The sequence below is a fragment of the Dromaius novaehollandiae genome, chromosome 3, assembly GCF_036370855.1.
Source record: "Dromaius novaehollandiae isolate bDroNov1 chromosome 3, bDroNov1.hap1, whole genome shotgun sequence".
NCBI lineage: Eukaryota > Metazoa > Chordata > Aves > Casuariiformes > Dromaiidae > Dromaius > Dromaius novaehollandiae.
In genome coordinates, this window is record NC_088100.1 from 26,318,448 (window position 1) to 26,332,539 (window position 14,092).

The window sequence follows — 14,092 nt, forward strand, 5'->3', positions numbered from 1 at the left end:
CTAGTGCCACTGAATGAAGCATAGCTGCTCGTGTTTGTAAGTGCCAGACATCCATTCTTGACATCAGATGATGTGATGTAGTCATATGTAATCCATGTATGTTCTAAGACAGTCTCTTTACAAAGAGGAAATAGAATGGCAGTAACTTCGTATTCTGCTGTATTTTTTGGAAGTTATCTGCTTTCCGGCTCAATCAAATGAGGGATTTTTGAACAATAATTTGAATTATATATAGGAATCTCCTCAGAGTTCCCCAAAGCTCAGTCTCTTGGCAGTAGTCTTCTTCTCAGAACCCCAGTAAAATACATAGCTGCAGAATATCTGAGTGAACTGCCTGCTTCAGTAAAATGGATTGGATTGTAATTTGATGGTTTGGTGTTGAGTCTGAGTAGCAAATTTTAAATTTGTGCCACTGTATTGAGCAGATGGTCTCTTTGCTAGCTAAATAAGCTGTGAGATGTAATAATACTACTACCTGTTAAACCATTATGTAAAAACTGTATGTGATCTAAAGGTACTTTTAGGAAAAATTATATTTAAAGGTAAACTTTTATTTGCTAATTTAGAGAAAAAACAGCTGAACTAAAACACAAGCGTTCTTTCTCCTTCTCTCCTATTCAGCCTTTCATCCTGATGCATTACTTTGAGTTTAGGTATTGCTTACTGAAAATTTAAAGGACAGTAAGTTGATATAAAAGACTGTAATGCTCCTTTTCAGTGATTCAGAGGACATTTGCATTCTTATACGGTACACAAATGAAGCCTCTATCTGTTAAATCAGAATAAGAGTGCTTCCCTATCTCAGTTCGGTGAAGAAAAATAAACACTGTGAAGTGCTCATAGTAGGGCACCAGAAAACCTGAGAGAAATGTGTCAGCGTTGGAGTGTAAGGCTCCCAGTTGTGTCCGTTCTTGAGCCAGCTGCTTGTCAAACAGGGTAAATGGGTTCTGTGATATGAGATACTTTATAAGCTGAAAAGACTGGTTGTGTCATCAAGCAGGTTTTTAGAAGAAGAGAGAATTTAAACTATTTCCCATAAGACATCAGTAGCATTACAATTTAAATACTGTTACAAGAGATCCTTTACCAGCACTGCAGTGCTGCAGAACTCAGCTTACACAGGGTTATGTGCTGACTTCAGAAGTTGTATCTGGTAGTTACTTTTGAAGGTTTGCTGATGCAAACTCCACCCTTTTACCACAAAATTATTTCCAGACTTCTTAACAGAAAGATGAGAAATGTGTCTTTGGATAGCACTTACTTTAATAAGTACTCACATCGCAGTAGTGCCCAGATAACAAAGAGGCTCTTGTCCCAAAGAATATGCAATCCAAGTTATAAGTTAGCTGTGAGGAGATGGCAAAACAGAGAATTGCGTGTTTTGAGGAGAGCACAGCTCAAAATACTAAGTTTGTAAGGTTGTTTTTAAGTGAAGCATTGGATATTGTCTCTCTTCTCTTCCTCCAGGAGAGGGAAGGAAAGTTCTCCTGCTGTCACTGTACTTCTGCTTTTATCCTCCTTTCAACTTGTTGTTGCCTGTGTGCTTGAAGCTGGCATTTTGCCTGATTAGAGTACTGCTTTTCTCTGCAAAAGACCCCAGTGTACATCAGTTCTGTTGTTGGAGTCATAGCGAAGAAGGGAGCATTATTCTGCCATTCACATCTGATTTCTTTGAACAGGGAGAGGGGAAGGTTGAGAAATCTCAAGAACCAAGACTGTGTGTGGTACGGTGGGGTGTGATGGGTGTCTGGTAGGACATAAAATGAGATGGCCGAAGTTTTAATCAGCTGTGCAGCTGCAGGAGAGGTACCTGGTCTGCTTGCAAATCAGCTCCAGAACTTCTCCAATTATCAACCTGATGTTTTAATGTAATTTCTTTGCCAGGAGCCTGATGTCGTCACTCATTGACCTGCTTGCAGGTCTTCTGGTAGTATGATTTCTTTTACCTCTTAATTATTTTGCCCTAGCCCTGTTTACTAAGCTGATGTAGCTAGGATATAATTAAATGATCTACTTCATTTTCTTTAGTGTGCACAGATTTTTTTTAAAGAAGAAATCAGGGGCATCCACCTTGTTTCTGTCAAGTTTCTTGCAGATTATGAGTTATTCAAGGGTGGCTGCCATACAAGACTGTTTTGCATAGCTTTGCAACCTACCATGTTAGCACAGCTGTTGTTGAATAAATTGAACTTATTGCTGTAGAAGAAATAGAGGCTGTTACAGATGCTGAAGCTGGTATCACCAGATCACCCTGGAGCTAATTTGCATACCAAGTTCAGCCTAATGCATTAGTAAATTCTTCCTTCGGGAGAACTGTTATCTCCTGCCTGTGAATCAGAGCTGCCTCTTTCCTTGGCACTCCAGGGTATGTGTCTTGTGCTTGCCAAGCATGCGAGCAGCCTGGTATATGGCATACAAGGAGCCTTCCCACAGGTTCGCTGTCTCTGCTCTAGTCTGTTAGCATCCAGTTTCCTCTGAGGCCTGACTGAATCAAGTTTGACAGAGGTGCTATGTAAATAGATGGCAAAAACCCATATCAATGGTAACTGTAATATCTATTATTGTGAAATGGACTGTGAAACAACTAAAATATGGCTAAAAGCACAAATCTTTATTCTTTACCCAAGTTGTGCTTGCAGTGTGTTTTTTCCCCCAATTTTCTGCTTAGGGCTTCTGTTTTGACTTGCTGTTTTGCTCTTCCTTTAAACTTGTTTTCTTTTCTTGACTTCATGGTGGGTAGGTTTTTTGTTTGTTTATTTTAATGAAACAGCACCCATTCTGATGAATAGGTTCCCATTGCTTCATTGTGACAGGTAGTGCATTAATCTCCTCAGTCTTTCAAACTAACACTTTGGTTGGATGTATGTATGCTGTGGTGCTTGTAGAGCTATGCATAAAATGTTTGAAACACTGTGATGTTAGCTTCTCCCTGAAATTGAAAATTGCATCCCAACCGAATCCTGCCACACTTGCCTGTTCCTGACTGGCTAGTGTCCTGTAGGTGGAAAGAGCATCCCTGCTGGTTCTTTCCAGACGGCTGAAACTGCACTGTTCTCCTTCTGATGAAGAATGAGGATCTCCTAACTTCCTAACATGTTCTAGGTTGCTTCAAAAGGGGCAGTCTGACACTATGGACACTGTTTCTTCTGTACCGTCCTTGATAAGTCACTCAAGTGCTTGCCTTCACCGTGGTCCTTAGTTCTCTTCAGTACCAGCAGACTGAAAAGGAGTCATTTGCTGTTACACGATCTATAGTGGCAGGGTATTCTGTGGCAACAGCTACAAGCAGCAGCAGCGAGTCAAAGCTTTCTGGGCACCTTGAAAAACAGTATTGTATCACTTCCTTCTGCAGGTATTAACCAGAGCATCTAATGCTCACCTAAAAGCTTTGAATTGCCAGAAACTGAAGGCATGTCCTGAGGGGACTCTTTCCCTGCTTATCCACAGGCTGAGGAATTCTTCAAACGTTATGTATTTACATTTATCCTGTCACAAGTATTTCTGATATACTATAACTAAACACCATTTTTGATGAGTGGGGAATCACGCGTTTGTTTGAGTGTCTGCAGTTGCTGATGTTCAAAGAGCAATTTTTACAAGTTGCTTTTTAAATGAGTGTTCTGGAGCTGAGCTAAGGAAAAGGGGTGACATTTCTGCAAGACTCAAGTGTTTAAACTTTTAGCCCTTTGTTGTGTAAGGTCTATGAAAATTTCCAGAAATGCAGCACTAAAACCAAAATGCTTCATTCTCAGGAGCAAAGCTGCATGGCTGAGCACAGAGTACCTGTCTCTTGTGGTTCTGTAATATTTCGCAACTGAAATCTGAAGAAACGTGTAGAGAATGAAGATAGGAAGTTGCCACTTTTGTTGTAATAGTAGTGGTATGATACAGTTTCTAGCTCTCAGTTGCTAGCCATGAATGTCTAGTATTTGAATAGTTCATTAAAGGCAAAAAAAAGCTGTATAAGTCTTCTGTTGAAATTACTGAAATAGGCAGCGCTGAAGTGAATGATGCTGTAGTTAAAGCTGTTACATCCTCTTAGACTGAGCCATCTTGTCCTCAAAATGATGCTAAAGGATTATTGTCTTTCTGGTTGTTGAATGAACAAAACAAGTTTTCAGATTTTCTCACCTCTTCCTTCACTTTCAAATAAAATATCCTTTTTGTCTTTAATGAGAACCAATTAGGAACAGATTTTTCTAGTCTTGTACAAAAGTGTGGCTGCATGTTTTATGATGAGTAAAAAACTAAAAAATTTTGGTGCTGTAGCTGTAGAGGCATTTTTGGCAAGCTGTTATGGTAGCCTTTACATATCGTGCACAGAATTCTACTTCCGATAGCACTGAGAAGGTACTTTTCTAGGATTAAAAAGTGAACTAGATTCAATCTTGTTGAAATAAAAGGCAGGATAGATTTACTGTTGTTTGGCAGACAATCATATATACTTTTTTTTTTTTTTTTTTAAGAGAGTCATCCTTTAAATTTGTTTTTACTAATGCAGTAGTCAGAAGTGAATGCTTTGAATTGTAGATGTGATTACACCAAGATTTTTAACTTTATATTAAAGGAAGTAGAAGTTAGAAATTAAAATTTTAAATTACATATTTCAAATCCTCTTTCTTTCTTGGGTGGGCTCTTAAAATGTCAAGTGCAGGGTTGTTTTCCTCTTGTTCTTATTTTCTTACCTTTTATGAAAGCATAGATAGCAATCAGTACCTTCTATACAGTTCTAGTGATCTGTTGTACTGGTCTTTTTCTCTTTGTCTAAAATGATCTTGGCCAGAAACTGGATGGTAGAGTCAGTTACTTGAGGTTAAAGAAAACAGCATTTACAGGCCTAGAGAGTAACACTGCTAGAAAAATATACTTTTGAAAAATTAAGCTTTAACTCCATAAGCAGGTATAGGAAGATTATTTTTTACTTCAGTAGGATTTCTGTAACTGAACTGCAAAATTGGATCCTTTGACTGCTGCTTTGCACATAGTAGCATGTCGTGTCTGGAGCGTCAGCAGTAAGGTTGCAAATTCTCATTGAACTTCAATGACAAAAGTACTCATACACCTTTACAAAATTTTGCTAGAATTTCTTGAGAACTGTTTAGTCTTGTTACAAATAATTTTTAGCTAAAATTTAGTGTGTATGCTCTTTTTGAAAAAAAAATTAATTCAAATCAGTAATGTTCTCTTTAGTGTATAGTGGATGATCTCCCGTTCACGTATTTACTGAATACTTCAATTTGTCAATACCTAGTTTCTTGTCTTGAATACGAAATTTGATTAATGGTGCAGTTCTATTTGCTAAGAGGGGACAGCATGAATGTAAAACATGTAGCTCTTTTGTGAGGTGTTTGCACAGCATAGCAGTGCAAAAAGTTACCCATTTCGTGTAGCAGATAAACTAAGGCGTTGGCAGATTTTTCCAAAGAGGTGCTCGGTAAGGATCAATATGAGACTTGGCATAGTAAACAATTTAAATCAAGATCTGAAAATTAATTATAAATATTTTCCTGATTAAAATCTCCACATGATTCAGACTGGGAATGTGATGATGATGATATTAAGTGGGCAAAGTTTCCAGGTAGCTTCTTTTGTTTTGGTAAATCGAGTCATTTCAAAGGTGTGTTTAACACCGCTAACTTCTAGAAACAAGGCATACAGCCTGTTAGAATTCTGGGAGTGGGGGGAATGCTGCCTAGAAAGTACAGATTGGGAAAACTAAGCCAAAATAGCTAAAGGAAGTATTTAACATTTAGTTTTTATTGAGAGTTAAGATGCTTTATGGATTCTTCAGTTCACAGTTGAAATGATTTAATTCACTTTCTCATTGTACTTTTGAAATAAAGCCTAATTGAATTGATCTACTTTAAAAGCTGATTTGGATTACTACTTCTGAATCTTGCTTTGTAATCATGCTCTCAGAAGATTATTTCACTAGTAGACAATTACTTCAGTAGGGGGGGAAATTGCAAGGTTGTAAAGGGTGCTCTAATGTAATGGAGAAAGGCATAACAAAAGCTGTTGTTAGGAAGCTGAAGACCAGTTTAACGAACCTGCCAAAACGTGTCCATTTCTGTTCTTGACAGTTAAAATTGTGGCAAATGGTTCAGATTTTGTTCTTAATCTAATTGAGGAAAATTTAGTTTTAGATTTAACTAAGCTAATAATGAGTGTCTGGCTGAAGCAGTCTTGCACATTAGATGTATAAAGTTAAATGATGCTTTTATTCATGTCTTGTGGTCCCTTTTAATTACATTAAGGTAGGGACCTTGTCGGTATAGGTCTGCTTCCATGGATCCAGTTATAGGACTGAGATAGAACAGAATGGCTTTCTTATGCCCTAATTAATTAATATTTACTGCCTTGTTGATAAGTAGATTGTATGCATGATGGGTACTGATACAGTGATGAAGTGTATTTTTGTTAATGGTGCTAACTTGTTGGCAGCTTTCCTGATAAATAGCTATTTATCTTATTGGGTCTCATTACTAAATAACGCAATGAATGTAAATAGTAAAGTAATACTACATTTCTTTTTTAGGTAATAATCTATGGGGATTTGCCAAAAAATAAAGAAAATGTAATATATTTATCAAATCATCAGTGTACAGGTTTGTATTGTTTTTTGCTTATACACTCTTATACATTAAAAAACAGCTTTGACTATGGATATTTCAGCCCACTCTGCAGTTACGAGCTAGGAGGGGAAATAGCTACTATGTTTTAGGTTCCCCTCTGTAGTATTTATTTAATCGGAGCTTGGTTTGGGCCTTTTTTTTTTTTTTTTTTTTTTTTTTTTTTTTTTTTTTTAACACATTTGTAGTGAAATGCATGCGAAGTACCAAACGACTTGAAATCTCAGCACTTTCTCTGTGTGGGTCAAAGCTAAGAATGCACAAAAATCTTTTTATTGTTAATAGAAATGTAGTGCCTACAGTTGAAGTAGTAAGATGCGGTCAAGATCACTGTATTGTTTTATAATCACTAATTTTTTAAATGTGATATTGTCTGTTTAGGACTTGTGATTGGTTGGTGAGTACATAGAAACCCAAATATGATACATATATGAGAATACATTCATAAAGCTGTGGACCTATTTCTGTAGTGTGTCTTACCCTCAACTTTCAGGATTGCAGGGAAAGTTGGCTCCTTCTGTACTAAATGCAAGCTCTAAAGATCCTCTGGATTTAGTCATGACTTTCCTATTTTTCCCATCTCAGTATTTAGCTAAAGAAAAACATTTCAAAATTCAGAAAAACATTTGAAATTACTTCCCCTTCTTAAATATCTGCTGTTCCTTAAATTTTTTTTTTTTTTTTTTTTTTAACTGAAAGTCCACACCACTGAGAATCAGATCTGTGACTGGGTTGACTTTAATGTAGCAATATCTGCTGAAATTTTCAAAGCAGTAGAGGAAGAGGGTTAGCTATTTTATAGAATAACCTCAAATATAAAGGCTTCATGTAGAGTATAAGTAATGTTTTTCAGTGCACTTTCTCGACTGAGTTATGCATTAAAAAAAAAAAAAAAAAGACTTGATTGTAAATGATGGCTAGGGAATTGTACATTGAGAATATACCAGTGGACCTATTGCTACAGGAGACAGTGATGCCTCACTGTGTTAAATATTTAGCTGTGCAGTGCTGTTTTTTGGAAGGTGGGCTGATGATGCAACATCTTGATCCAAAAGAGCAGGCAAGAAGCTCAAAGCAGGAATATGAACTCTCTGCATTTATTTGAACCAGAAGCTGGGTAGGAGGGAGAGAGAGAGAGAGAGAGAGAGAAAGGAAAGACCACAGCAAGGTTCCTGTGCTACGCTCATAAAGTTAGTTGACAGTACTTATAGCTAACACTGGTAGTGACTCTTAAACCAGGTAGTGTCTCTGAAGTATCCCAATTAGGCCAAAGGTAGTCTGCCAAGTGTTCAGAAAGACTGGGCAAATGCGGCAGCAAGGCCCATCTGATGTAATTTCCATTTGTAGGATTTCAAAGGCACCTCTCCCTCTCCATTAACTCCACAGGGAGCACTGTAACTTACCTTAAGGACGTTTCACCAGATGCCTGAAATTAATTATGAGTTAGACTGCAGATAGGTCTGTCCAAAGTGAAACAAATTAGTGGCAGTCTCTGTGGACTGGTTGGTTATGTACCCAAATGAAACTTGTAATACATCAAGCAAACTGGAAACCAGGCTCTGTGATATTTAACTTGTTAAAATAAGGTTATCCCCATGAGCTCTCATTCCACATTTTGGGTTATTTGAGGAAGCACTGTTAGGAAAATAGATACTGAAGCACAATTTTAGCAAAATGTAAAACTTCCATGATGAATAGCTGAGTGTTAAGAATGACTGTTTCAAACATCTCTCTTGCAAAATGTCAGCAGTGAAAGAAAGTAAAAATGAAACGGTATTTAAAGCTGCATTTAAGTGCTTTGGCTTTCAGAATTTACTATGTCTAATAGATGTGGGCGTTGTACATAGAGGTATGTAAATTTAACATGCCCATGTTGAAATCAAAATAACTTATTTTAAAAGTTATCCTATGGTAGAACCTTGTAGTTCTCAAAACTTCTCATAGGAAAGCTAGTATTGCAGCATTTAAAATTGTGACTAAATAGGAGTTTTTTATATAAAGAAATTGGCAAAGTACTAATCAATTTGATTCAGGAAATTTCTTTCCCTTTGTTTTTCCTTTTGCTCTTACATGTTCTTGACAGTCTGCTTGTCAGTATACTGTGTCTCTTTCCAGCCTTGCCCTAATGAGCTTTCTGTCAGATTTTTTCATTCAGAAGCCTTTAGTGATACTTCTATGTGCAAAGTATCCTTTTATTTTTTCTGTGGCAGTTGAAAACTGGTTTAACTAAACATTTTGGGCTTTTGTCTTTGCAGTTGATTGGATTATTGCAGACATGTTAGCAATTAGGCAGAATGCTCTCGGGCACGTCCGGTACGTTTTGAAAGATGGGTTAAAATGGCTTCCATTGTACGGGTGGTATTTTTCACAGGTAAGTCTATTCGGTTTTTCCTTACTGTTAGTGTGTCATTTATATATAATATACTTTCCTTGCATTTAGAATACATATTTTCAAGATATAGTTCTGAGCTGACGCTTGTTTATTTGAACATGAAAACTGATTGTTTCACTCAGTGTAATTAGATGTATATCTTTCAGTTGAGAGACACTTATTAAAGAATCAGTTCATTTTTCTAAAGTAATATTTTATATGAACAGAATATCTGTTACTAGAATTGGAACTGCAGAATCTGTGTTAGGAGCCATTTCAGAATATTCTAATGCTTCGTTCTTTTTGCAGTTCAAATGCCCCCTTAGCAGAAAGTATAACCACACCTTTTTCCCATGTTTTTTTTGTCATGCTCTAAACTAGGAGTAGATTCACACTGCTCTGGTGTACTTCTTCATTTTTCAGTTGGTAGTTTTTAGCACAAAATAAAAAGAGGTAAATTGGACCTTAGTATAGCGTGGAGGAGAAGCAGCAGAATCCCAGTCTCCGTGAAAGTGTCGATGGTTTTGCTTTGGACTTCAATTAAAGCAGAACACTGTAAGCCTAAACGGGTCTAACCATATTCCTGTTACTACCTTTTACTTTCTCTTCTTCCTGTGTTATGCTCCTCTTGTTCCTTTTAGTCTGAGAGTACAACCTGATGTGACTCAGAATTATACAATTACAGAAGAAACACAGTCATTGTACAGACGACTTACTGAGTGGATGTGATCTTTAATCACATGGTGATGGTGGAGAACAATGTAAATGACGTGTATTTATTACCTCTCTAAAATCCTCTCTGAATTTCTCAAATCTATTCCTTGCTTTCTCAGAAAGCAGGATTGCTTCTATACATAAATAATTTTAGATGTGTGAACGGAGTGTTTGTGTGAGTATTGGTATATCTTGTAAGGTGATCTGAAATGGCTTCACGGTATTTATGTCAAGATTTAAGTAGATGCTTGGTTGTTAGAGTAGAAATGGGTTACGTTTTGGGTAACTGTTCCAAAGGGCCTGTTAAGATTCTTTTTCTTTGGCTTCTGTCCTTGATTTTTTACCTGTTCCCTGAACTTTGTTGTTTTCTAACAGAAAAAGACCTGCCTGCCCCCCCCCCCCCCCAACAAAAAACCTTGAAAAATACTTCTTGTAGAATCATGGTTTGATTGAATTGGCTTTCAGCCCTATCCAGGAGGATGGGCAATATTGAGAGGAATACTACACAGAGTATGATCTGAACTATATATTAACATAGAAGAATATATGAAGAGTAGGAAACTTATCTCTTCTTATTCAGAGTAGAACCACAGCCCCGAGTTTAGTTCCACCAATTCACTTGTGCATCATATAATAAGAATTAACAGCCTAGTCTTGCAGTTTTATCATTGACTGGAGCTGAACTCGTTGCAGGCTTTTGTCAGAGGAGGAGGCTGTACTCTATCCCTCCACCTTGGCTGCATGTTCCTCTACCTCACCACTTGCGCTCTTGCCGCCACAAGGCAAGGTAGATCAGCTGATTGCTAGAACCAGCAAAAGAGGGAAAAGGTTTGGGCGAAAGACCACTGGTGGGAAGAGCGAAGGAGACAGGACAGCCCTATTCTTGCAGTAGACCACAACTATATTGTTTGACTTTGAAACTGTGCTTTAAACATGGGATTCCAAGAAACTAGCATAAGTTAGACTATGTTTAGAGAGCTTGGGGGTGGCTTGTTACACATGGCCTTTCCAGGCAATCAGATGTTGCCTTCTAGCTTGGAAATAGATGCCTAAATTGAATTGAAGTGCAGAGCCTTGGATGGTCTCACCTAAGTTGCCCACCTCTAGGGACTGAACTGTCTCACTGTTCTATTTAAAACCATAGATGGTGGCTGTGGTTCCTGCTTTCTGTACAATATGGAAGCGGTTAGAGTGTTCCCCAAGATACTGGGAGATCCTGGCTCAACGTTGCTGTCAGCCTGAGGGTTGGAAATGTTTGCCATCTTCCTAACCAGTAGGCTGTAAAACTAGGCTGGAGTATGGGTGCTTGCCATCCTGTCCTCTGAAACAGCAGTATCATCTGGATTTAGAAAGGAATATGCCATAGAGAAAATGTGAAAAACACTGGTAGTTTCTTTGTTTCTGGGTGAGGGTTTGCTCTCCCAGGCCTCTAAATAAGTACAGAGTGCAAACCCTGTCATACCTCAGTGAGGGTGTCCGCTGGGGGGCAATGAGCTTTTTTCTTCTGTTGTCTAATACTCGCCCCGCTAATGACTGGTTCTCTACATTTGTATTCCACAAAAGAGAAAGTGACCAGTCTGATGCATGGAAATAATCTTGCTGTTTTTCCTTGCCTGTGGTTGTTAAATTGGTGGTACTTTAAGACGTCTTTAATTAAAATACAGACAGGATATCTATTCTATCCACTATCGTTAGGTGTCCAAAATTATTTTTTTCAAGATTTTGGAAAATTGCTATTGCTATCTGGAATATCCGGTGCTTGGTTTCCTGCCTGCTAAATTGACTGTTAAAAGAAAGTTCCTGTGGAAATTAATCTGAATGTAGGCTATGTTTTTAAACAAAATGCAATTATTAAATAAAACCTGTTCGGCTCTGGATTCCTCAAAACATAATACTACTATAGGAAGTAGTGGGGAATAAATATGAAAACAAATACATGAATATATAAATATATATGTACGTGAATAATTTGGTGACACAAATGTAAAGCAGCTTACTGACAATGGTGATGTGTATGTGTTTAAATTACTGAGACGGGATGCAGCAGGACCGTAGCGCAAGCTAATAGGTATTTTTATTGTTTTTATCACACCAAGCAGTGCAAAAACATAAAACACTTCCTGCCCTTCCTGTTGATGTTCTGTCAGTGATGTCACTTACACTCCACTAAAAGTTTCCACGTAATTACGGCATGCGCACGGAATTCATATTCCCTACCTCAGGTAAACATCCTGTTTGGAAATAAACGTAGTCTGGATGTCCAGGAGAGCGAAATCCAGGCACAAAGGAAGTATATTGGTAAACATAACCCATTGTTGACTAAGAGACAGGCTTTTAAAGTACAGCGGAAAAAAATTAAAAACTTAAAAACAATACTTCCAGAAATCTGTTTTGAAAAGCATTCATATATTTGATCTCTTACTGAAAAGGAAATGCAGTACAAATTGGGGAATTTGAGCTATATACAGCTGCATAACTAACAAATTCTTCTTTGGAAGCAGCTATCTTTCCTAAAAGGAAAAAAGCCACTTAAATTAACCTGTTATGTTCCAGGTTTGATTTATTAGCCAAAAATATTTCTCTTCATAAAACTGGCTGTATTGTTTTTGGGTGGATCTGAAATTTTTTTTGCCCTATCTTTCTCCACCAGAATGCCACTAGCTCCTACTCATCTTATACCACCTGGTGAGGCTGGGACGCAATTTTGGAAAATATTTTTAATAACCCAAACTTTGCTCGACTTTTTAATGTAGGAGGTATATCTTTGTCTTTTCAGTTATTCAGCTTCAGCTTGTCTACCCTTTTGGTTGTCACTGAATTTTAGCCAATAGTTTAGCTAATGTGGCATCTTTCCTCTCTTTAGCTTTGCATTCCTGTGCATTTCCGGAGCTGACATTATATATTTGGGTTTTATGCAGTAACTGGTGATCTTACAATATGCAGTTTGTCTGTTCTTGTGTTAAGTATCTGTTTTCCTATTTCCTTGAGAAGTACAGGTCTATTTCTAAGCATAAAAAAGTCTGAGGTGGGGACCCCAAAACCATCTGTGGTGTTGTGGTGTCCCAAGTAAACTGTATGACAGTAACTGGGATTCCCCCATGTTCACAGATGAAAAAAGGAAAAGGTAGTTCAGCACATTCCCAGTTTACTGCAGCTGTTTAGTAATTTAATGAATAAGGGATGACTGAATTCAAAGCTTGGCTTAGTTGAGTGCACACAAAATGATGGCTTACAAATTATATCAAAGTCTTGTATAGAAGATATATTTTTTTCCATACCAAACTAAGCTTGGCCTTCCTGTAGGCAGTTGTGATGAGTGTAACTTTGCAGAGTAAAATTTCTACTTCCCTTAAATGGTGTCAGATCTTAAAAAATAGCCTTACACATGAAGTGTGTAGATAATGTGCATCCGTTTGCTGCACCGTTGTTGCAAGTTTTTTCTGCTTATGCCATTATCTACCCAGGACTGGTAAACGCATGTGGGATGGTGCTGAGACGATGCTTCAGGCTGCAAAGGCCAAGCTAGAGGGATTCTGTTCTCCATTTATTTTTCATCCTCTCCAGCCATTACAGCCCAGCTGAACACAGCAGCTGGCTTCTTCACCGTAGGAGGAGATCATAGACAATAATGTTAAGAGTGAATATTTAATGTGAAGTTAATGCACCATTGACTTCCTGTTCCTTTTCACTGCAGCTTTTGGAGAACAACTTACAAGTTATGTCAAATACCTTTAGTTAAGCATCTGCACGACCATCTTTCCACACAGTAAAAAGGAAAGGGTGAAAGAATAGTACGTAGCTCCTTTTTCATCTGCCTTCTTCTAACCGTGAAACTTTGTTCCTGTCCACACCGTGCGAATGAGGTACTATCTCCCCTCACACACACATGCACACACTGCAACATCCATGTTTCTATAATGTACTGTATCTTTTTCTAAGATAAGACTGAGGTTCAGCTCTTACTAGTTTCAATCTTACTGTCAGCCTTCTGTTACGAGCAAATAAAACCACAAATGGAGAGAAATTATCTGACAAAACCTAATGCTAACAGTCAGGGCAGGGGGGCAGAAAAGAGTATTACTGGAAATAAGTTAGGGAATCCCTGAAAATGAGGTCCCTTAAAAATGAAATTCTGTTATTTGGAAGCTATGTTTCTTTTCTTTTCTTATTTTTTTTCTTTACTGTTTTCAGAATTCATTGTGTCAGTAGTTCATCTTGTTCATCAGCATGTTTGTTTAACCCATTGTAAGTACACTGCAGATGAAACAAAGTGATGGAAGAGACATATGATGAGGCAAATTTTGTCTTTAAAATCTTCTTCCTCTGTGTGTACTTTGCCATAGTGCTTTTACTGAAGTTTTTGTGATTGAATTGT

At 37.6% G+C, this 14,092-nt stretch overlaps 1 protein-coding gene across 2 annotated transcripts in view; it reads left to right on the forward strand.

Annotated features, from left to right (window-relative positions):
• Positions 1-14,092, forward strand: part of AGPAT5 (1-acylglycerol-3-phosphate O-acyltransferase 5) — a 61,515-nt gene that overhangs the window by 11,020 nt on the left and 36,403 nt on the right. Inside the window, exons 2-3 of one of the 2 annotated variants that reach the window (XM_026097020.2) lie at positions 6,539-6,608; positions 8,888-9,003. The exons of the other annotated variant lie outside the window; for it this stretch is intronic. Coding sequence (XP_025952805.1) covers positions 6,539-6,608; positions 8,888-9,003 — 186 coding nt within the window. The remainder of the gene's footprint in view (positions 1-6,538; positions 6,609-8,887; positions 9,004-14,092) is intronic. 2 annotated transcript variants of the gene reach the window in all.